General features: G+C 37.1%; 4 protein-coding genes and 1 long non-coding RNA gene across 6 annotated transcripts in view; 3 read left to right on the top strand and 2 right to left on the bottom strand.

Annotated features, from left to right (window-relative positions):
• LOC306861931 (uncharacterized protein) overlaps window positions 1–25,388 on the bottom strand; it is a 1,169,885-nt gene that overhangs the window by 333,398 nt on the left and 811,099 nt on the right. The window lies entirely within an intron of this gene.
• On the top strand, window positions 4,011–7,067 carry LOC306862413 (vitelline membrane outer layer protein 1-like). The gene is made up of 5 exons (XM_079405210.1): window positions 4,011–4,344; window positions 4,562–4,695; window positions 4,856–4,969; window positions 5,812–5,993; window positions 6,065–7,067. The coding sequence occupies exons 1-4, from the start codon at window positions 4,147–4,149 to the stop codon at window positions 5,990–5,992; spliced, it is 627 nt and encodes a 208-aa protein (XP_079261336.1). The 5' UTR covers window positions 4,011–4,146; the 3' UTR covers window position 5,993; window positions 6,065–7,067.
• LOC306862821 (vitelline membrane outer layer protein 1-like) lies at window positions 7,806–10,209 on the top strand. Of its 2 annotated transcripts, XM_079405834.1 has the most exons (5): window positions 7,812–8,105; window positions 8,573–8,703; window positions 8,851–8,964; window positions 9,368–9,549; window positions 9,635–10,209. In XM_079405834.1, exons 1-5 carry the CDS (start codon window positions 7,899–7,901, stop codon window positions 9,640–9,642), a joined length of 642 nt encoding a protein of 213 aa, XP_079261960.1. In that variant the 5' UTR covers window positions 7,812–7,898; the 3' UTR covers window positions 9,643–10,209. The 2 variants fall into 2 exon arrangements, with proteins under 2 accessions (XP_079261959.1, XP_079261960.1); XM_079405833.1 differs by having other exon boundaries at window positions 7,806–8,105; window positions 9,368–9,943.
• LOC306862820 (vitelline membrane outer layer protein 1-like) lies at window positions 14,447–17,647 on the top strand. The gene is made up of 4 exons (XM_079405832.1): window positions 14,447–14,724; window positions 15,707–15,843; window positions 16,260–16,373; window positions 16,589–17,647. Exons 1-4 carry the CDS (start codon window positions 14,524–14,526, stop codon window positions 16,770–16,772), a joined length of 636 nt encoding a protein of 211 aa, XP_079261958.1. The 5' UTR covers window positions 14,447–14,523; the 3' UTR covers window positions 16,773–17,647.
• Window positions 20,667–23,274, bottom strand: LOC306862485. The gene is made up of 4 exons (XR_013783567.1): window positions 23,144–23,274; window positions 22,422–22,627; window positions 21,484–21,545; window positions 20,667–21,408 (listed from the first exon to the last, which is right to left on the bottom strand). It is a non-coding gene; the product is annotated as an uncharacterized lncRNA (long non-coding RNA).

The raw sequence follows: 25,388 nt of genomic DNA, 5'->3' as shown, positions 1-25,388 counted from the left end.
GACGAAGAAACAAACTCATCCTAATCCTGGATGACCTGAGGATGAGCACATGAACTATTCCTTTAAAGGAATCTGCTTTACTGTATCTATTGGTCTTTAAATGAAAGATAATAAAAAATGTAAACTATCAAGCAAAGGGCACATGTTTTTACCGGAACTGAGCAGCATTTGACCTGATTAGTAAGTGTTTGTCTAAAGTTTGTTCATTGACTTGCACAATCATTTAGTTTTACATTGTAGCTATGTGTATTGATTTCTTACTTACTATGACTTCAGAAGACTTTGAAATTGTATGAAAATAATTTTAGTCAGTGGCGGTTCTGGGGCTTAGCCCAGAGACATTCATGTATGTGTCAAAATACACAGGATAAACTTATTTACAAACACTTTTTTAAAAACTTAAGTTGGCTAAGTGGCTTTATTTATATATATTTATTTATTTAAGCCAAGTATACACTTAATTTTTATTTTATTTTATTTTTATTAGAACTTGTACATGTATTTATACTGCACATAAAAACTGCATAAATAATGTTATGAGATCAATGTTTTAAACTGTAACATAGAAATTTAAAACGACAGAAAAAATTAAATATGAAACCAGTATTACAACATTAATTTTTATATATTTTTTTATATTATTTATATGTTTCTTTGGATAGGGACAATACAATAAACATGATTCCAGTCAAAGATTGGAAAAAATGCACAGCACATACAGATTATAGCAGGTGCTAATTTTCATCGCATGCCCCTAGAAAGGCTTTTCCAAAAAAAAAAAACATGCATGTATAAATAACCAAAATGATTATAATAAAATAACTCTCCTTACCAAAAAACTAATGTAACAGACCTTTCATATAAAATCCTCACACATTACAAACAGAATACAGAACAAACACATGCACCTAGTTTTGTAGACCCTTCCAATCCTAAATAACTAGTAAGGAACCATGTGAAAATTTAAATATGCATACAGGTCTGGTTTATTATAAGCCAGCGCTTAGCCATCAATGTAAAAGGCTTTATATCATGTATTTGGCAACATATTGCAAAGTTGAGATCCCTTTACAGAGAATGCTCTTTGCCCTTTTGATGTTCTACAAAACCCAATCCTACAGTTTCCTCTGTGCTCCTAGTGGTTCAGCCTATCTCTTTACCAAATTACATAAAACAGAAGGTGCCTTATTACGCAAGCATTTAAAAATCTATTTCACATATGATACATTTTTAAAATTCGCAAAATTTATCATATGCAATTTCTTTAAAATATGACAATACCATTGATTTGTCTTTTTATCATTATTTTTACAGCCCGACTATACAGCATCTCAATTTTTCTAAGGAGTCACTAGTTTGAGAACAAACCGTAATACAATATGAGATAGGGGACAAAATCATTGTATGCAGGAACAGATGAGCTGCCTCAATCCTAATATAATGCCTAATGAGTTTAAAACAATTTAAACTATTTTTGACAGCTTTTATATATGTTTGTCAAATTTAAGATGTGAATCCAGAAACCATTTATTACTTCGTTAAGTACCCTAATTTAGTTTAAAATCATGTTAAAATCATTTGTAGATTTTTCAAATGTGCATGATCATATGAATTGAAAGTTTAATGACATTTGTAAGCAGTTAAATTTACATTAAATAATGATCTGTTAATTAATAGGTAACGGTTAAAGTACATTAGTAAACATCAACAAGCATACTATCTCACATTTCCAGCTATGTTAATATATATTAACCAATGATGTTATGCAATAAATAATGTTTGTGAATGATTTATTAATGTAAGATTTTATAAAAGTGTTACCAAAAAAAAGTAAATAAGCGAAGCTGATTCAAAGGGCACATGCTTTTACCGGCAATGAGCAGCATTCGTGCCAATCAGTCAGTGTTTGTATAAAGTGTGTTTACATGCAGGTCATGGACTTTAATATTCGAGTTCATTCAGTGTAAATGTGACTAATAATTTATTGATGCCAGATGAGGCTCACGCAGAGAGAGATAAATGAGAGCAACAGCACTCACAGAAAGTTATAGATGCATACTGCAGTAGATTATATATATATATATATATATATATATATATATATAAGTAACCTCACACGACCAAGATCAATATCAACACAATTGCAATGTGACACTGATTTTATACAATAGTAGTTCAATAAACACAAAGTTAAAATTAAGTGATTTACAATTGACACAATACTGTTGTTTTTGCTCAATTTCGTAAACCAAAATAGTCCAATAGTCCATAGACCAAATAATTCCAACCAGAACTGTTGTGTGTCTCCAAGCAACACAGTGGTGTTTCATTATTGAAACACTTCACACTTCGTACTGAAACACTTCAGCTTCTGTGTTTCCTGCAGTGGAAAGGTGGAGTTTGTTGATACTGATTTCATTTGAATGGTAACAATTCCACAGTTTCAAATTATTCTACCTGAAGTAATTGAAACAATGTAAGAATTTGATGTGAAAGACGACACATTTAATAAGGTTAGGGAAAAAATGATAAACATATGGGAAATGACATGTCTTAAGCAACTAATTTCTACCTCTTTCCAGTCACAGAGCACTTTATTTTAAGAGTTGTTCAGGTGTTACTTAGTCCACATTTGGGGAATTATAATGTTGAGTAATATATTTTATTATGTAAATCATTTTTAGCATTGAAAAAAGTAGATTTTTGTTTGTATATGCTGTCAATTATAGATCTTAGTGTCACGAATCCGATCTGTGGCCTTCCGTCCGATTGCTACTAGAGGCAATTCATTATATTGACTCTCACAATACACACATTATATTGACTGTTTCACATTACCTTGGACTACATTTCCCATGTGCCATTGCACTAATCACATGCTCACCTGTAGCCAATTACACAGACTATATAGCACCCGCTCAGATCCTTCTCAAATCACCGAGTATTGTTTAGAGTTTCTCTCTCTCCTACTGATAGCTACATTATGCAGCCAGTCTTAGTTCCCAGTCGTATCTAGTCTTGTTCTTTGCCTGATTTCCCATGTTTAGATCCTAGCCTGTGTATCTCGATTCTGTGTTTCTCTGCCTACTCTGGATTTTGCAGACTGAGCAGACTGTAAATTTCAGCCACGAAACTTGCTAACTAGTACATTATTAGGAAAGGCGATTTGCAAAGATTCATAAAAAACCCTTATATTCACTTCTTCTGTAGATGAAGCTGGATCCCGAATGTTTCGCGCGAACATAGACGCATTTAGGCAGATTGGGATTGGCACATTCCCTTCAAAACGCAAGTAACGTTAATCCTCTGTCCCCTAATCCTCTGTGTCTTCAGCAGCTCAGATGTCGGGAGTAAATAAGGACTGCTATATTAATTTTTACATCCAACAACAAAACACCTCAATCACTTAATCAGAGACATCTTGTCTTCCCCTGCCCCGAGTCGACACAATGGCGGACAGCTCTCAGCTCACTCAGGGAGTGATGGACTTGTCAATCAACTATCGTGAGAGCGGTCTGCGCAGAACTACGTAATTCTGACAGGAAACTCAGAACACCCCAATTTGGGATTTTATAGGGATTATACAAAAAAAACACTGTGTGGATTTTTATCATTATATAGGATGGATGAGTACACACACTTCCAAAACACATTTATGTTCAAACAACTTGTAAAGTGAATTTTGCATCCGATGACCCCTTTAAGGTCTTATGTTCTCTGTTGCAGTGCATGCTTAATATTTCACTCATCAAAAACACAAAACCAAACAAGCAACTCAACATTTTATAGGCATTTTACCAAGAAAACCCGTTTTCAGGGACATTTACGGTTAAGCATACAGATATTTTGCTGGATCAGTGTTTGTATTTTTGTGTTTTCAGTCATGTACAGGTTGTTGAAGTGTGCTCTTTGCTCCTGGCTGCTAATTGGCTAGAACCAGTAAACCACAATACTGATAAACTATATAAATGTATTCTGAAAAATCAGACATATTCTGCGGACAGACTGCAGTCGGCTCAGGTTTTCTGTTCTGAATTTGAAGAAATTATTGTTCCTTTGAGCAGTTTTACTGACCCTGGATCAGTTTTTGGTATAGAAATCAAACAGAATTAATTTCATCAGATCGATCAGGCCAGAGCTGCAGCAATGCATCACTTCGTTTCTTTAATGTTAATCATTATTGGGCTGCATGTGAGCATTCAGACATTTGTAATGGATTCTGATCCAGACATCAGCAGAAAAAACAGATGGTGGCTGAATGTGTACTATGCAACGAACTGGGGATCATGGGGGTTTAAGGACATCTGTCCAAATGGGACGTATGCTGCAGGGTTCAGTCTAAAGGCAAGTCTGGCATTGACTCTATTACTTTTAAATGGTTAAACGTGAGCTGGTGACTGATCATAACTTGTTAGTCATTTAATTCCAGGTATCTCCAGGGAACTGCACCTGTTTAATACTACAGTACATAAAGATCAATGTTACTATGGGCTGGTTAGAGTTAACTGAATGATTGATTGTAACTCTTTCAAATTTAGGAGTGTTGTGTTGTTTTTTCCAGGTGGAAGAACTTTCCTATGGCTTTTGGGATGATAACACTGCACTCAACGGGATTCGCCTTCACTGCATCGATCCGTCCAAAGGCTTGTCAAACTCATATGAGAACTACGCCTCAGTTCAGTCAGAAGTAGGAAGGTAATTGGCTCAGTCTGCAAAGTAGGAATACTAATTATAGCAGTTTTGGGGTTATTATGAATTCCTGAATTAAGGGTTAGGAACAGCTTCTTCATAAGCTACAGTAGACAAATCAATTTTCTTGAATTTTCAGTAGTAAACCTGTGTTTTTTTTGTTCAGCTGGGGTCAGTGGACAGAAATCAAATGGTGTCCTTCTGGATTCTTGACAGCATTTCAGCTGAGAGTCGAATCTTCCCAAGGAGTTGAAGACGACACAGCCGCAAACAACATCAGGTCAGTATGTGGCTGTCATTCACTTTGAGATATCCATTTTTAAGGCAATCTTTGCAGTTTAATAGCATAGCTGCAAACTCAGAAGAGGTGAAAAGGCAACATAGTTCCTAATATAAACCTTGTAGGAGGGTCTGGGGGCAAGAATAATTTTTTCTGAGAATTTTACATGTAAATGAAGCATTCTGGTGCACTCTGACAACAAAATAAAGGGAAAAGACAACATTTGATTCAAATAAAAAAGCACATTTATACCACAAACTTTTTGAACAGTGCAACACTGTCGTCGTCGCTGTTCATACTTCTCTTTGTGAGCAGTGGAGTACTTTATTTTTGCTAATTTTAAAGTTCACATTAGAGTGTGCATACTATCAACAAACTCCATCTTTCCACTGCAGGAAACACAGAAGCTGCATCTGAAGTGGCATGAGATGTATTTACACAGACTGTTTAATGAAACTGAAGTGCCATAAATGAATTTACACCACAAATAATTTTATAAGATTAATGTTTTAAATATTTTTAAACATAAAAGTTAAAAATGTTGGGAAATATGCAATACTTTTAAATATGAAACCAAACCACCAGTAGATGACCAGTTTTAATGAGTGAGTCATTTAGTCATTCATTCGACTGATTCATTCAGAAACGAGGCAAGTGTCTTAATGAATGTGTTACTGAATCATTGACTCACTCGATTCATTCAAAAACATGATTCAGTCAGTAACAAAACACCGCTGTGTGTTGCTCGGAGACACAACAGTTCTGCTGTGGCTTTGACTGAAACTATTTTCATCATCGAACTTGAGCAAAAACAGTCAATATTTTATTTTTATTTTTTTCAGATTCAGATGCAGTGGAGGGTCTTTGCTGGAGGGTGATGGCACAGCCTGGGGCAAGTGGGGCCATATGAGCACAACATGTGAAGGAAAAGCAATTTGTGGCATCATGACACAGATAGAAGAGCCACAGGGAATGAGAGATGACACCGCTCTCAATGACGCGTGGATGTTATGCTGTGATTAAGGTGATGTGATCACAATCAAACACTTGGATTGTCACATACTGCAGAGCAACTGAGTTTGTTTTTTCTTTCAGGAGTTAGAGGATGGCAGCAAGAACAGCAAGAAGATCAGATGGATCATAATAATTGATACTTTATAATACTGTGGTATGACACAGTTCATGTAAGTGATAATGTATATTCAGCCGGTCATTATCACATAAAATACTAACAGGATGATCAAAAAGCCAAGGTTGACTGTATCATCTCGCTTGTTATTTTATTTATCAATCTAAAGTGACTTACACTGCATTCAAAGTCTTATCCATTAATGCATTTCCTGGGAATGAACAGTGAACTCTACAGGAACACTAGTGAACTCATATCTTTCTCTTAACTACTATAGTACGAAATGAACATAAATGAACATCAAAAAAGGTAGGCTATTTTATAAGATACCTAGTACAACTTACTGAAATGTCTCATGTAATCACTTATTCAGTGTTTCAAACTGCGATAAACGTGTAAATCTTAAACAGTGCCATTTACCTCAGAATAACCACTCAGCGTCCATTTAGGTAAAAAATTACTGTAAAGATGATCATTTTGCTCCTTAATAAATAATAAACATTTACATATTTTTATTTGTTGTCTATGATAAGAAAGAATGCAAGGAGCTAAAGATAAAATTCACCTATAAAATTGCCTGTTACTAATGAAAGTCCCCTGATCCGCCATGGCTCCTGGAATCCCCTGATCCACCCTGGCCTCCCGAGCTCCTGATCCGCCCTGGAGGCTGGAGCAGGGCCAGGACAGGGAGGAGACAAGGGAAGCCTCCAGGGCGCCCGCCCCCTGTCACCTGTTGGTTTCAGTTTAGTTCCTGTTTGTCCTTATTTGGTCGGTTTCCTGTCATTAGTTAATCACCGTTTATTCCATTCACCTGTTTTGTTCCAGTCCCTATATATGTCCTCAGTTCTCCTTTAGTCTTTGTCTTGGTTTAATGTTCCCAATGGTCAATGTGTGTTGAAGCCTATTAAATTCTCCTTTACGTCTATCTCCTGTGTTCGTGCACTTACCTCTACAACCACGCACCATTATAATACAGGCTTAAAAATAAATGCATTAATGCTTCCATAACAAACCATTAACATCTATGAAATATTTCCATTGCATGAAAGTTTCTTTATAGTGCAGAAAGGTTCTTTTGAATATTACAATTTAGTTTTCTGGCTTAAAGGTCTTATTTATGCTTTACAGTAGCTTTTTTCTTTGAAACCTCATGAAACATTAAAAATGCAAATACACTATCACGCGAAGCTGTTTCAGTGAGCTGATCAGTCAGTGTTTGTCTAAAATGTTTACATGTAGGTCATTGATTTTAATACTCAAGTTAATTTAGTCATTTACTTTTGCAGTAAACTGATCTGAGTGTGCTCTTCAAATATTTCTTCATGCAAATAATCATATGAACACTGTCAATTTTCTTATTTCGTATTCTAATTATACATTTTGTATGTAGTTTTTAATATTTTTTAAGCTTCACTTTTGACTGCCCTTGTGTAACTTCCTTTCATTATGTGCACATCATGGTCTCACCTAGACAAGATGAGAAACCGACCTCGGACACACTGATGCACCCATATGAAAACAGCATCCAAGCACACACACACACACACACACACACTCATATGTTCATTCTTGCATCATAATTGCTGTTATATTTCTTAATATCCATATAGGGTATTTTTTTACCTCTGATTACTTTGATTGGATGCTGCGGGCTTCCTGTGTGTTGTTGTATGAATCTGTGTTGTATAAATGTAACCAATCCTCCTTAATAAAGGAGGTAGTGCACTAGCTCTCTATGTCTGCTTGATCCATTAATTAATTTTAATCAGTATTTTAATCCATCAGACCGGTGCTGCAGCAATGCATCAGTTCATTTCCATGATGTTTTCATTGCTAGCCATTATTTGGCTGCAGGTGAGCGTTCAGGCTGGAGAAAGACGTCCTGAGCGAAGCTTTAGCAGACATTACATTTTGGAGCAGACTGTGCCGAATGGAGGGAGATGGGGGTCGTGGGGTCACAGGGAAATGTGTCCAATTGGAATGTACGCTGCAGGATTCAGTCTAAAGGTGAGCTAAGAACTGAATTAATTACAGTAGTATGGGGTTTGTTTAATAATGCTTAAGTGTAAGCTGGTGACTGAGGGTTGAAAGTTCAAATCCTTAGAATAAAATGAACTCTGGAGTTACTGTTAGTGATTCAATTCCAGGTATTTCTAAGGAAACTGCACCTGCTCAAGTGTTTGACTGCTTTGCTTAATACTAAAGAAACATGAAGTTCAATGTTACTGTAGATTGGGTTAGTCCAGGGATTCCCAGCCCTTTTCCTGAAGATACACCAACAAACACACTTGATTCAACTCATCAGCTCTTTAGTAGAGACTGCAAGACCTGAAATGGATAGGTCAGATAAGGGAGGCATCCAGAATGTGTGATGTTGGTGTACCTCCAGGAACACTGGAGATTGGGGTTAAGATTACTCCTTTTCTCTTTCAAATTTGTCTTAGCGTTGTTGTTTGTTTTGTCTTGTTTTTAAGGTGGAAAATCCTATTGGTTATGGGGATGATACTGCACTCAACGGGATTCGCCTTCACTGTGTTAATAAGAATAGTAAAGGTTTACCACACTCGTATCACAACTACGCATCAGTTCATTCGGATGTAGGCAGGTAATGGGCTAAAGAGTTCAAAGAGTAATAATTTAGCAGGTTTGCAGTTATTACGAATTGTTACTTTTAGAGACAGTTTCTTCATAAGCTGAACAAATGAATTCAATTCAAATTCATGAATCAATAAAACTCTGTTTTTGTCTTCAGCTGGGGTCGGTGGACAGATATCAAATGGTGTCCTTCTGGATTCTTGACTGCTTTTCAGCTGAGAGTCGAAAGGCCTCAAGGACTTGGTGATGACACGGCCGCAAACAACATCAGGTAAACGTGCTTTTGTGCTGTGCTGAAAATGACATTTTCAGACATTTTCAGCAACATTAGCGCCAATTCTCGGATTAAATCTTTTTTGTCAATTTGTTTTCTTCCAAATTTTGTATTTCTTTTTGGAACTGATTGATTGTAGGCCTCATTGATCTGTGCTTATGCAACTACCTTTTAGAGTAAAAAAACAAACAAACATTATTTGTGGATAATTTGGTTAAAATTAACTCAAGTTTGTTCAAAATAAACTCAAATTTAGCTGAGTAGCCATTGAAACCAGGTTTGTGCTACAGGCCTCTGGTCAAATTGCAAGTTCCAAGAGATTGGTTTGTCTCATTTTGCTAGTATTGACTGAAACAACTAATTTTTATCATAATGTTGTACACAACTAAATTTCTCCCAGGTTCAAATGCAGTCGAGGGTCTTTCCTGCTGGGTGACGGCACAAACTGGGGCAATTGGGGCGGCTGGAGTAATACATGTGGAGGAAAAGGGATTTGTGGTATCAAGACACTGGTAGAAGCGCCGCAAGGAGGAGGAGACGACACCGCTCTCAATGACGTGCGCATGTACTGCTGCACTTACGGTGATGTGAATGTAATAAAACACTTGGATTGCAGAGCAGCACTGTTTGGAAGATCTGGCTTGTCTGAGTTTGGCTTCTCTTTCAGGTGTTTGAGGACGACAAGAACGGCAAGAAGATCAGATGGATCATAATAATTGATCAGCATACTGTTATGAGCTCACATGAACCATGTCATACAACAGTCAAAAAAATAAAGCCTGATGTGATCAGGACCTCAACACAGAGCAGAGTACTGTACATCATCTCACTTATTGTGTCTTATCAGTTCATGCATTTCACCATCCATGAACTCTACTTTATCTACTTTAACTGTAAAGCTGTCAATCGGGTTACCTGTCATTTTTCTGAGGGCATTATTATATCTTAACATCTATTAAAATATTAATTTAGCTTGAAATGACATTAGTGATTGTCTGTTGATTAATGTGCTTCTTCGTTGACCTGATTGAAATCATTAACAATTGAATATCTCTTTGCATCTTATTCATTTATTTTTTAGTTTTCATAATTGACTAATCAAAAAATGAAGAAATGCTTTGTGAAGAACAGGCACATTTTCAGTAACTTTAATTCATGCATCAAAGCATGAGAAGAGTCCTTACAATAAATAATTAAATGATTTCTGTGAACCCGTTAAATATCAAAATAAAAATTGCATCCAAAAAAAATTCAGAAAAGTTCCAGGTAATGCCATTTAAAAAGAGTTTTTTTGTTTGTTTGTTTGTTTGTTTTATAAAACATCCAAACAGCTGGTAAAAACATGACAATAATCCACAAGTGATCTACACTACACTCCAGTCCATCACTTAACGTCTTGAGAAGCCAAAACCAACAAATCCATCAAGACGCTTTTATCTAAAATATAAGTCCATAATCCATAATAGGACATTGACGTGTACTCAGTGCTCCTGGCTGCTGATTGGCTGCAATATTGATAAACCGCATCAATGTATTGTTCTGATTGGCTCAATTAAGAATCAGGCATGTTCTGCTGAACAACCACAGACAGCTCAGAAAGCCAGAGTCAGTTTTTGGTGTAGAAACCAAACAGATTTAATTTCATCAGTATTTTAATCGATCAGTCCAGTGCTGTAGCAATGCATCACTTTATTTTCATCATGTTTTCACTGCTAGTCTTTATTCATAGCTTTCAGTCACGTGACCGTCTCGAAGACTTGGAGGGCAAAACATCCATAGAACTGCTGCACAAGCATGTCAATATTTTATCTGTTTCCCAGCCATAAATATTTTGATTACCTCTCAAAAGAAAAAAACAACGGCAATATTTCAATCATAAATAGTGCGACAAAATGTTGTAAAAACACTTAAAGTGCCGTAATATATTTAAAACGGTAATATAAAGATCAAATTCAGTATTCACCATATTAATGATGCGTAGTTTACACAGGCAAGCAGATGAGGCCGGAATATGAACGCAATCCGCTACACGGCTCAGTGTTTTCCTTCTAATGGTTTTCTATGGGAAGCCATTTAATGTGAAACTTTGCACATTGTGTTTATATTCTGGCTTCATCTGCTTGCCTGTACAAAATATACATCATCAATAAGGTGTTTACTGAATTTCGCCTTTTAATATCTGTTTTACTACATTATTACTTGATGCAAACTGCTTAGAAATAACTGGCGGTCAGTGAAGCAAAGCTTTCAAGGAGGTTTGGGTCATGGGGTCACAGGGAATTGTGTCCGAGTTCAGTCTGAAGGTGACTGAAAGGTTCAAAACATCTTACCTTGTATTTTTATCTTGTTTTCCAATACAAATACATAAGCATTCTTAAAGGTGCACTAAGCAATTTTTGAAAAGCGCTTTGAAATCAGTGTCGGACCATGTCTCAAAACACTCTTACAGCCAATCAGCAGTAAGGGGGCGTGTCTTGTTATGATAGGGAGGAGAGAGCACTCAATTTGACATTTATGCATTTAGCAGACGCTTTTATCCAAAGCGACTTACATTGCATTCAAGTTACAGTTTTACATTTTATCAGCTCTTGCTTTCCTTGGGAATCGAACCCATGATCTTGGCGTTGCTAGCGCCATGCTCTACCATTTGAGCTATAGGAAAGCATGCAGTTTTGCTATGCAAAGCATGCAAAAGCATGCAATTTTAACTATAGATAGAGAGAGATGGCAGATAATAAAAGAGGAAAATATCGGAGGAACAAAACATTAAAAAGAAGGGTTACGACCAGGCAAGAGGTAGGACCCACGTAAATATTGGAGCAGCTTTCCAGCAGTGGAGAGAACTCAAGGAGTTCTTGTTATCTTTCTGAGGGCATATTTATATCCAACAGTCTTAATAATAAAGGTTCTTTTTTGGCATTTACGGTTCCATATAGAACCTTTAACATCCATGAAAACGTTTCATTATATAAAAAAGTTTCTTTATAGTGTAGAATGGTTATTTTGAATATTAAATTGTTCTTCACATAGTTTTCTTTTCTTTTTGCTTAAAGGTCCGATTTCTGCTTCACAGAATCTGTTTTTATTTAAAACTTTGTGAAAGACTAAAAAATGCAAATAAAATATGAAGTAAAGTTGTTTCAGTGGCATTTGATCTGATCAGTCAGTGTTTGTCTAAAGTGTGTTTACATGCTGTTCATTAATAAACACTGATCTGAGTTTGCTCTGTGGATGTTTTTTTCATGAAAACCATCATATGACTCAAGAAGAATATTAAGTTTCTTATTTCTCTTATATATTTTTTCTTATTTCTTAATCTTCACTTTTGACTGCCCTTGTGTAATTTCCTGTCATTATGTGCACATCACGGTCACACCTAGACAAAACGAGAAATAGACCTCGGACACACTGATTGGGTTCAGTGTGAAAAACTGCATTGGGTTCCAAGTGTATGTTTACATCCTTCTTTATTCGTTATTATTTAATGATAATGGTAAGCTGGATAAGCTGTTTATAATTAATTTACATGACAAAAAAAGGAAAAATATATTGTATGTAATATTTTCACATCTGAATTTTCTCCAGCTTCAAATGCAGTCGAGACAGTGGCAGCCCACACAGTGACGGCTGGAGTCAAACATGTGAGGGAAGAGAAATTTGTGGTATCAAGACGCTGAAAAGAGCTAACGATGCTTATTATTTTAGTTAAAATTATTTTTGTGCCAAATATCAGCAATAAAGATTTTAGAAGCACCCTAAACCACAAAAGGTTTTTCATAGTGGAAGTATGCCTCTAATAAAAAAAATATTCTGTTAGGAACTGTTCCCTGAAAGGTTTCCAAAATGTGGAAGTACTGCCAAAAAAAAAAACAATCATGAAAAATATTCATAAATCATGGGCTATTATATGCAATGTCATTGCTCAGGGTGGCAAAATTTCTGTTATAATCTATTATTAACCATTATTTTAATTTTCATATTTTAATCATAACGCATTTCATTGCTATAGGGTTAGGTTCACATTTTAATTTTTAAGAATGAACCTACAGGACGAGCAAATAGGCTTCGAGACTGTGCCGCACTTTTCATTTTCAACACCAGCGGAGGCCACTAAAAACAACAAAATATGCTAGAGTGGGGTAAAAAAAAACACAACAACAAAAAAACGATTTCTCGATTTTAATAGATTCTCATTTTTATGAACCAATATCGATTCTTAAATCCCAATCGACGCTGTTTTCAGTTGATGAATGAACAGTACATACAGCGGGGCAAAAGATGATTTGATCACCTGCTGATTTGATGTATGTTTGCCCACTGACAAAGAAATGATCAGTCTATAATTTTAATGGTAGGTTTATTTGAACTGTGAAAGACAGAATAACAACCAAACAAATCCGGAAAATGCATTGTCACAGTGAAAATGAACATGAAAATGCCACATATTTTGCGTATAGCTTTTTATAATGAAATTGTTAATCTGGTTTTCATTTTCATTTTTATAATTAAATATAATTATTTTATATATATATTATATATTATATATATTATTATATATTAATTTTATAATTAAGAAGCACCTTGCAGTTTCTCATCTTTTTTTTGTTACACCTTACATAAAATGTTCCATTACATTATTATTTTTGGCAGATGCTTCTATACAAGCGACTTACATTGCATTCAGAGTAATGGCTATATGCATCATATAAGCGTAGCATAGCCGTGTCGCTTCTGGTGTGGACAGTCAAGTTGCTTGTCACTGGAATTTTGTCATGTCGCATCTGATTAGGGCATGGTGTGAAGGCAAAATTATATCTGAACATTAAAATTCATTTAGCTTGAGATGGCACAATGTAGTCCATTGACAATAATTTATAGGAACATTAATTTAATATTTGGTTACGTGGCATTTTTGGTTGAGCATGGCATCCACCAACATTATCTTTGAAAGACAGTATTATGGTCTTATATTATATTTTGCCATTTTATAATTCTCTTTCAAACTAACCTGATTGAAGTCTTTAACATCTTTGCTTCTCGCTCAATTCAGTTAATTTCTGACTGATCAAAAACTAAATCAATGCTTTGTGAAAATAGGCCCATTTTCTTTAACTTTCATTTCAGAACAAGTCTAAAACATAAGAAGAGTCTTTACAATAAATGTTTAAATTATTTCTGTGAACTACTGTGATACCAAAATCATTTTTCAAATGGCCAAGCAATGCTATTTTAAATGAGCTAAACTCTTTCTTTATAGATGTTGTCTGAGTGGCATTTGTATTTCTGAGCTACAGTCGTTTTATTTTAGCATAATTGTCTGAATACTGTCTTGAACCAGAATATCCAAATAATGATGAAATCTGACGTCTTGAGCCACTGATCAGTTTATTTTTTGACTGTATTGACTGGTTGTTTGCTGTGCTGGTTGGACTTGGATCCAGCTGTTGGTGGAGGGTCAGTGTCCTCCATTGAACTCTTTGACGAACCGACGCACACACACACACACACACACGTCTGTTCTGATCTCAAGCAGGAGACAAAGACGGCTCTCAAACCATGTACAAGTTTCTTTCTCTGACGCTGATTTCAGCGCTGGCTGTTTTCGGGCAGTATGTGATCGCAGGAGGACGCTTCGAGCGAACCATCAGCAGACCTTTCAGATCTCTGCTGACGGTCCATAACGGGATGAGATGGGGCTCGTGGGGTCAGAAGGAAATGTGTCCGACTGGAATGTACGCCACAGGCTTTAGTCTTAAGGTAAATACTTAGTCTGAGGTTTAGTGGTTGGTCTCCACTTGAAATCAAATCAATAAATGATTATTGTGGCTCAGAGTGATTATTGTGACGTTATTAAAATAAATCTGATTGCTACTGGTAAAAGTTAGGGTAATGTTAACGTTAACTGTTGCCTTTGGCTTGCACATGAGGGGACTTAAGATATTACATTACAAGATATTGTATTATGTATAATGGCATGACTTTCAATTAACTTTGAGAAACTGCTAAGCGTTAGGCGATATGACCATATCATAGCACTAATACACATCATATAATAGTATTAAAGTTTGCCACAATAACAACAATGTTGTCCAGATATAATTTTTGATTTTTTTATTCAAAGATAAATTCTATAAATTTAGTTTTTATATTTCTTCTTTTTATATTTTGTTGAATTTTAACCGTTTCTCCTCAGTAGCCAGCTGCTATGATGTTAAATTATAACCAAAAATACACAAAATGTTATAAATTAAAACCAAAACCATATCAATTTCATAATTCTCTGTCATAGCAAAACATTTACTTCAACTGATAACTATCATACGCATACCCAACTTTACCCACATACAGTATTCTCATAAATAATATAGCAAAACTCAACTAGCTGATCATTTATAAATGCAAAACATAAATATAAAATATGAAAATATTTTACATTTACTTTTTATTTTAGTTTAGGTTTTAGTCATTTTGTTTGGGTTTTTGTCAGTTTAATTTTTTTGTATTATTATTATTATTATTATTTGTTTCAGTTTGACTTAAGTTATTAAATTTTTTAGTAATGCAGCCTAAACTAAATGAAAATTAGAAACTGATAGCAAAATTAAATTAAACAGATTTTCAGTTAAAGCACATTTTTTAAAAGTTTAAGTTAATGATAATAACACAGCTTTTTAATATTATTAACATTATGAAAGTACATATTTGTGCTGGTTCACCACATGTTGATGTTTTTCTGAAGGTGGCAGGTATGTGGGAATCTCTGCTGGTTGGTGATAACACAGCACTCAATGGGATTCGTCTTCACTGCATCAACCCGTCCAAAAGCTCATCGGGCCCATACGAGGACTACGCCACAGTTCAGTCCGACGTAGGAAGGTGAAGACCTTGAACTGCCTGTAGAGAGCATCTTATGAGGTGCTGCCATCCATGGAAACTTTTCATTCCACAAAAGGTTCTTTACCATGGAAAAAGGTTCTCTAGATTATTAAAATGTTCTTCACACTATAAAAAATGTTTCTTTTAAGAACTGTTCACTGAAAGATTATTTGGGGAAACAAAACTGGTTCTTCTAAGGCATTACTGTGAAAACCCCCTTTTGGAACCTTTATTTTTAAGAGTGTAGAGTGCATCAAATAATTTCAGTTACGATGGAGCCCATGTAGACAGCACAAGACAGCATATTAGGTTTTGGTCGGCATTATCAAAGTTTTTTGCTGTCATATTCATGCAGGATTTTTTTATTAACTAACAAATAACTGGTTATACCACTAACATTCCTGTTATTTCTTCAGCTGGGGAAAATGGTCAGATATCAAATGGTGCTCGAGTGGATTTTTGACATCTTTTCAGCTGAGAGTGGAGCCCTACCGAGGGACCTGGGATGACACGGCCGCAAACAATATCAGGTGATGAACTTATTTAACTTGTGACAACCATTCTGGAGTAAGAATGTCATTCTCACAGCGTCCCATAACAAGCTGTATAAACACATCACTGCATGAGACTCCTTTGACACTATGAAGTGACCTGGTCTGGTGTCTAGAGTTATTTAACGCTTAGAGCTGGACAGTTGGACTCATAGGCTATCTCTGGTTGTGATGTATGGTCATTGTATTTCCAGGTTTAACTGCAGTGGAAATGCAGAAATGCTGCAGGGATCAGGGACATCGTGGGGTGAATGGGGCGACTGGAGTGAGAAGTGTGGAGGAAAGGGAATCTGTGGCATTGAGACGATGGTTGAGCATCCGCAGGGAGTCGGAGACGACACGGCCCTCAATGATGTGCGCATGTACTGCTGTGATTGAACTGATTATTTGTTTCAGAAATGAATCAGTTGGTGGAATTAATTCATGCATCATCAGTAAACCTACCTTCTAGTAGAGCTTAACTAGTTTTTGGCAGATCTCAAACATTTTTTAGTTCCCTCAAAAAATAAAAGAAATACCGAAATAAACAAAAATTCTGTCATTTTACTCACCTTGGTTTTCTCTATGTTCTATTTTAAATAAAATATTGGCTATAATAATAATAATAATGTGATTTGAAAGTCTTTTACTCTTAATTTTATTGAAATGTAAAAAACGTCCCAACATTTCTGGAAATCGAGTTGTATATTGAACTAAACTGAGCTAAATAATGACATTATTGTCATCCGTAAAGCTGCTTTACAGCTGAAATTGAATTTGCATCACAACTGATGAATTTTACAAGACTGATACAGTTATTGAACTCAATTGAATAAACAATGAACAGAATTGAACCAAAGTGTATCTGAATAATTGCTTTATTGCTTTCTGTAGCGCTGCTTTACAGCTGAAACTGAATTAATTTCATAACTGATCCATTTTTCAGCATTGATTACTGAACTGAATTGAGTTAAATTGAGCTGAATAATGACCATTTTTTGAACTTTGGAACATTGACATTGTTATTGAACTGAACTGAATTGATCTAAATAATGATAGAGCTACTTTAGAACTGAATTTAACATAATTTATGAACTTTGGAACACTGACAATTAACTGAATTGAGCTGAACTGAAAATAATGACACTGTTATGTTCTGTAGAGCTGAAATTGGTTTCATAATTGATGTAATTTACAACAGTAACATTGCCTTATAATAAAAATGTGTTCATTTTGCGTTTACAAATAATACATATTAAATGTTTATTTTTTACAAACAAATCTAAATGAACATATTTCAAATAATATCCTTTGCTGAGATTTGAGTAATTTCAATGTGTATTCTACGCAATGATGCAGTTTTGCGTCATGGTTACATAATGACATCATCATCCAATGACGTCACAACGTCATTTAGCAACTTTTAGCAACAAATCGACCTGCCTTTAGCAACTTTTTCAGAAAATTACTTAGCAGCACTGATTCAGGTCCTGGTTCCTGAGGTGGAAACACACCGAGTACCGGCCCTTTTAGGCCAAGCTCAGGCAGTTCAAGGCCCAGTTTATTTAGTCCAGCCAGGTCTCATTGTTTATACATAGGTAGGCCTATTAATACGTAACATTTACAAGCACAAAACATACAATTTTTGTACGTTTTTAATGATGTTAAAATGTACAATTTAGACGTATTTCAACATTTAAAATGTACAAATTGCTACTTATTTTTAGCTAAAAAATTTTAAATATTTCAGTATCTTTTATATCATTAAGATATTCATATCAATGCATTTTTATAATTTTATCAATAAGCGATTTAGATTTTTAGACGCCTTAACCTACCTCCAACCTTAACCTACATATTTTAGAGAATAGCCTATAAAAGGATATAAAATGAAATTGACCGAAATATGAAATAACAATTTTAGTAACATTAAAAATATTTTTATAGTCACTAATCCCACTCCTACCTCTAAACCTAAACATAAATATTTCTGTACAGTATAAGAAAAACATCACAGACAGATAAATGAAATTACAATCATTTATTTATTGCAAAAATGTCAAAAGCAGTAGGCAATACAAATGGTGATGCATTAGTCACAGTCCTCTCTGGCGGAATACAGAAGGTTTGTGAGGTGTCAATCGCTGAAAAGGTTATTTTCCCAATCTACACTCCATGAACTCTTCTTCTTCTTCTTCTGGTGTTTTATGGCGGTATGGCAAGCCAGCCAAAAAAAAAAGTGCATTACCGCCACCTACTGCTCTGGAGTGTGGAGTGTGCATAGATTTGAACGGAGCAGGAAAAAAAAGAAGAGAAAAAAAATTATATCTATTGTTTCTGTGTTTTTCAGGTATTTAAATAATATTTCATGCACTCTTGATTGCCTTGACCCATTTCCTAACAATACTTTTAAAGAAATATTATCAACTCCCAGCCATCTTAAATCTTGAATTAATAGAAATCTCTCACTTTCATATGCAGAACACTCCAAAAGAATATGCTCCACTGTTTCTAATTCTCCACATTTGTCACACTTTCCCGATTCATGCTTCCCTATTTTATGAAGACTATAGTTTAATGCTGTATGTCTAATTCTTAATAGAAATGAAGACATATCTTTCTTCCTACTTCCATATCTTTTCCTCTCATTTCTAAAAGAAATATGTTCTAAGAGCGTTATTTCTGAAAACATTATTTCTGAATGTTATCTGAACATTCAAGACATCCAGTTAGTTTCTAGAATATTTTAAATAGCCTATCCTTTTTTTCGATTATATGAACGTTCAATTTAATCACTTTGAAAAACATTAGGCTATGAATGTTAATTTGGAATATTCTGTGAACCTTCTGAAAAATATTTTTTTTTCAGTGTATGCATTACTTCTAATTAATTTTATTCTTTTTAATTTAATTTATTTTATCTTTAACTATATGCATAATTATTTAGTTGCATTTGACTATTTGTGTTTAGCTTGTTTTTCCCTGCTCACATCAGATCAGACACGTGACCCAACCATTGAGTATTGCAGGGTTTTGTTAGTTCAGTTGAACTGTAGAATGTGCATGGAAGTCTCCTACTTTGTCATTTTCCGACAGTGTAAATGCAAAACATTTGTGCAGTGCAAAGGTGAATGAATGATTTACAGATCATGACGTACCATGCAATGTGCTACGGATGATGTGTTTCAGGGAGGGTGCGGTTCAAACAGCCTATTGTTCAAGATTTATTGATATTATGAAAAATACCAAGTCAAGCCGAGTCAAAACTCTGATCTGGGAATGATATAGTGAGCAAACATGAATGAAATTGAGCTTCTTTTTCGCCCTTCTGCGGTAAAACAAAAATGCTTTTATTAACACTAAAAAATCTGTAGTTTATGTACATTCTCGTGTATGTTTGTCAGTTGAATTAAACTATATTTGTGAGTGTTTCTGATGGCAATTCAGTGTCTAAAATGTCACAAAACACCAGGAGCATCTTCTTAAAGGCATGTATGTTACTCAATAAGCATTATGTCATAAAATCAGTAAAAAAAACGACATCAAACATAATGTTTCTGCACTGTAGACTCACTTGGTTGTAATACAAATTAACCAGTCAGCTTAAGGACCTTGTGTTGATTTTAAGAGTAAAAGCAGTACTAAGTTACTCAGTTGTGTGTGCTAAGTCACGTGTTCAATAGAGGATTTAATGAGCTCATGCATTAAATGAGGATAAAGCATTACGTATAAGGTCAAATATTTGACCCCTTTTATTAGTGAAGTAGTGTTTATGAAAATGAAATTTGTCTCAATTAATTACAATGAAATGGCAAGTATTTAATTAAATGTGCAATTTTGAAGTAGAAAGATTGAAATAGTACTGCATGTATTTCTTGTGAAGTGTACTCCAATAATCTTTGTTTTAACTTCGTTAACTTCAGTAGAAGTAAACTACTCTGACAACAAAGTATTTATCATTTACTCTTAACAATAAAGGTGCTTTACGATGCCATAGAAGAACCTTTTGGTCTAAATGGTTCCATAAAGAATCTTTAACATCTTAAGAACCTTTCTGTGTCACAAAAGCTTGAAAGAATGTTCTTCAGATTATAAAAAGGTAAGGAAGAGATGGTTCTTTACAGAACCTTTGACTGAATGGTTCTTTGTGGAACCAAAAATGGTTCTTCTATGGCATCGCTGTGAAGAACCTGTTAAGCACCTTTATTTTTAAGAGTGTTGATTACATTATATATTCTATATCTTTCCATGTGACAAGTCAAGCTATAGAAGGCATTTTTGATAGCTAAAAATATGAAAAAGTGAAATATTTATTGTGCATTGCAAAGCAACAGACACTTGGGTAGTCATCATAATGACTGAAAACAAACACCTGCTCAGGAATAAGGACAGTGTAATGTACACTTGGACACTTTCATAACCTTTCACAATGTGAATAGAATCAAAATAATACAGACACTCAATCCCAGTGATCATTTAGTTCAGAAACAGAGATCATTGTGCACCTGAACGAGATACATGACACCAGAGATGCTTCAGATAAAAACACCTTCTAAACGGAAAGTACGAGTACAGTAATGACATGTTTAAAGAAAAATCATCTTCTGCATGCCAGAATAAAGTGCCTGAAGTCACAGGACTATAGTAAAAATCTAGACAATGTGTGCACAAACCAAACCACGAAGCTTTAGGAAGTCTCCATTCACTGTATAATCAAATGGAACAGAGTGACCTGGCATTTCAGGAACACCTATTGCTTTACAGTCATTGTTCTCAATGCTGCGCATCTAGACATGAGAACTATGTAGAGCTACAGTTTACAGTGTTAGTGCTTTAGCACTGACTGATCGTATTACTATCATATGACACATATATAAGCCTGTGTACACATTATTAACTCTAAATATGTACACAGTACAGTTATAGTCATCAAGTTATGAACTTAAAAATATTGGTGTTTTGTATTCCTGTCTCATTCTGAATCACTGACAGAAAGTGACGTGAAGAACATTCTAGGTGAGGAAACGCCTTCTTTCTGAAGAGAAAAACACTGTTAGAAATCAAACGACACACAGATTGATTCTCTGAACATGAGCAGTGAATCTCTCACCTCATTCTTGAATTTCTCTCACACAGAATGACACTCTGCAGATCAGTCTGGATGAAGAGAGACTGAAAACAAACAAACAAAGATTCAGGCTACTGTTCGAGAGAATCACATCAGGCTTCCCGATCATATTCCATCCCGAAATCAAAACTGCCGTTACATTAAAGTTTCTTCATGCATTAAAGAAACAGCTCACCCAAAAATTGCTGAAGATGTCCTAATCCTCTGGACATCAAAGATGGAAATTAGTTTGTTTCTTCATCACATTCGGAAAAATAAAGCATTCCATCAGTGTCTCAGCAATGGATGCTCTGCAGTGAATGGGTGCCGTCAGAATGAGAGTCTGATAAAAACATCACAGTAATCCACACCACTCCAGTCCATCAGTTAACATCTGGAGAAGTGAAAGTAAAGTCCATCTCCTGTTGTCAACCCACATATTTGTTTAGAGCTGTATAAACTGAGCTTGATCTGTGCAGATTTCTCTCCTGGTTCAAACAAAATTACTTTTTCACTGCAGGAAGTGTTATTATCATTTTGGCCTGAAGCAAAAAGCGTGAAGTTGAGATCCATTAATGATGGGGTTTTTCTTACAAACATGCAGCTTTTGTCTTCTGGAATCCTGTGGATTATTGTGACATTTTTTTTTTTTCCAGCTGTTTAGACTCTCATTCTGACGGCACCCATTCACTGCAGAGCATCCATTGTTGAGCACGTGATGGAATGCTACATTTCTCCAAATCTGATGAAGAAACAAACTCATCCTAATCTCGGTACATTTTGTGCAAATTTAAATTTTTGGGTAACCTGCACCATTAATTTTCATCTTGTATAAATACATGTTGCAGTGTTTGGTGAAAACCTAATTCTGGTAAACATCCACATCATGAGATATTCATATATTTGAGTTCAAATCTGAAACTCATCTCAAGTGTTCTTACACTCTGGTCGATATTTGTCAAGGCTGTTCATCTGGTGCACTTTTTGATGTTCTCTCAATCCAAAGGCATTTTCTTTTCCTCTCTTCATTGTTGTTTCCTTCTGCGCAGGTTTGGCTTTGTCTCTCAGTGCCTTTCTCCACTTTTCTTTTTCTTCAGCTGTATTTTGTTCTCTCACTAGCATCTCTTTTAGTTTTCCTGTCATCTTACTAACATGAATATTCGCAGAAAACACAACAATATGAAAATGGATCACTGTTAAAGAGAAATCACGTAATTCTGCCTGAGCAAATGTTAGTATAATCATATAAAGAGTGCAGGACAAAAATCTGGAAATCTAAGATTGCCATTCACCTGGAAAATATACTGGATGTTGAAAAATTAAGAAATTGCATTCAATGAAGACATTCTTGAATTAAAGAATTTTAACATTCTTTACTATTTATAGGTCAGATGGAATGAATCAAATGCACACAAATGAATGATTACTGATTACATGAATGCCTAAAAAGTGACATTTGCATTGAATAATGCAAGATGATCTTTTTTTTTAAATCAAAGCAAAAGATTGATGTTTTAAGACATTCTCAAATTAATGTACATTTTTCTACTTTCTCAGAACTCAAATTCTGCAACAGAAATGTTTGAAATCAGAACTATGCCAAATCCTAATCTGAATGCAATCTAGAAATGCAAAACATTTCATACATCCATATGAAACTCACCTAAATCCAGATCTGGAAATATTTATTCATTTTTTTCAGATTTTTGTTTTTCATTTAAATCCTTGGAGCAGGCAGCTAAGCGTCAAACCTCCAGTAATCACAGCAAAGAACACTAGAATCGACCAGGAAATGACTGAGTAAATATTTCAATCAGCTTCTATGACGCATGAAGCAGCTGGAGAAAGTGCCTGAACTGGTTTAGCTTCTTTTCTTTCTTTTAAAATTGGTCTTATCTTTGTTATTTTCATTACAATAACTGATGATGCAAATCTCTAATGATGAGATCCCATTACAGGTTTGGCCACAGCATGCAAGAATAAAGACATTTAATAGCATATTAGTCCACAAACAAGTCCAATGCTGATTTAGCTTACACAAATAGAGCACATCAAAAACAGTTTTCAAAGTATTTGCATTCAGTTTGTTCCATTAGAGGAAGATTTACTGTTATACTGCATGTGTGTCTCATCTCTACTGAATAACCCAGATCTCAGGGTCACTCAGACGGGAAGTCAGTGTCAACAGATCTTGATGGCTGGAATCCAACAACATAACAAACCACAAACCCGCACTACAATGAGCATGAATCAAAAATAAAACAAACAAACAAACAAAAACTTTCATATGCCAAAACTGTCACGTTCCCTCTCGGGACACAAGGAGCGAGGAGACGTAGGAGTTCCAAATAGCCTTTTTTATTGAAACACACACAGAGACGAGGAGCTTGGGGAGAGACGAACATCAATGACGATTAAGACCGGACACAGGGGCTAGGAAACACAGGGATTATAAACACAGGGAAATACGGAACAGGTGTGGACTAATCAAAACACAGGGCTAGGGACTAATTAAACTAATGGAGACAAACGAGGACAGGAACAGGAAGGCCAAATATGGGCACAGGAGGAGGGGAAACACAAGACAAGGACTGACATTACGCCCCCCTCCGGAAGGCGTGTCCTCACGCCTAACACCATCCAATGGGGAGGGGGGGTGGGCGCTCTGGAGGCCTCCAGGGCGGTGCCCGTTCCAGGGGCCATGGCGGGTCAGGGGACTCGGGAGGCCATGGCGGGTCAGGGGACTCGGGAGGCCAGGGCGGGTCAGGGGACTCGGGAGGCCAGGGCGGGTCAGGGGACTCGGGAGGCCAGGGCGGGTCAGGGGACTCGGGAGGCCAGGGCGGGTCAGGGGACTCGGGAGGCCAGGGCGGGTCAGGGGACTCGGGAAGCCACGGCCTATTTTTTTCGGGTCGTGTGGCCTTGGCCCTTGGCCCGGCCACACAGGCTGTGACCCTCTTACCCCCCCCCAAAATTTTCTTGGGGAAGCTCCCCCCTGGGAGCCACAGAGGAGCGGACTCTGTCGGGCGCTCTTGCAGCGCGGACTCTGTCGGGCGCTCTTGCAGCGCGGACTCTGTCGGGCGCTCTTGCAGCGCGGACTCTGTCGGGCGCTCTTGCAGCGCGGACTCTGTCGGGCGCTCTTGCAGCGCGGACTCTGTCGGGCGCTCTTGCAGCGCGGACTCTGTCGGGCGCTCTTGCAGCGCGGACTCTGTCGGGCGCTCTTGCAGCGCGGACTCTGTCGGGCGCTCTTGCAGCGCGGACTCTGTCGGGCGCTCTTGCAGCGCGGACTCTGTCGGGCGCTCTTGCAGCGCGGACTCTGTCGGGCGCTCTTGCAGCGCGGGGCTGGACAGAACCCGCGGGAACGTGCGTGGAGCCGGCACGGGAGGGCACGTGCGTGGAGCCGGCACGGGAGGGCACGTGCGTGGAGCCGGCACGGGAGGGCACGTGCGTGGAGCCGGCACGGGAGGGCACGTGCGAGGAGCCGGCACGGGAGGGCGCTCGGGAAGCGCGGAAACTTGGGGACGCTCTTGACGAGCTGGGCTGGACGGAACCAGCGGGAACTCAGGGGGGCACGGGCGTGGAGCCGGCACTGGAGGGCACGTGCGTGGAGCCGGCACTGGAGGGCACGTGCGTGGAGCCGGCACTGGAGGGCACGTGCGTGGAGCCGGCACTGGAGGGCACGTGCGTGGAGCCGGCACTGGGGGGCGCTCTGGAAGCGCGGACACTTGGGGGCGCTCTGGAAGCGCGGACACTTGGGGGCGCTCTGGAAGCGCGGACACTTGGGGGCGCTCTGGAAGCGCGGACACTTGGGGGCGCTCTGGAAGCGCGGACACTTGGGGGCGCTCTGGAAGCGCGGACACCTGGGGGCGCGACGGAACCAGCGGGAACTCAGGAGGGCTGGACGGAACCAG

This window comes from Barbus barbus (assembly GCF_936440315.1).
Source record: "Barbus barbus genome assembly, chromosome: 43".
In the NCBI taxonomy this organism is placed as follows: domain Eukaryota; kingdom Metazoa; phylum Chordata; class Actinopteri; order Cypriniformes; family Cyprinidae; genus Barbus; species Barbus barbus.
This window is presented reverse-complemented; position numbering and strand designations above follow the sequence as displayed.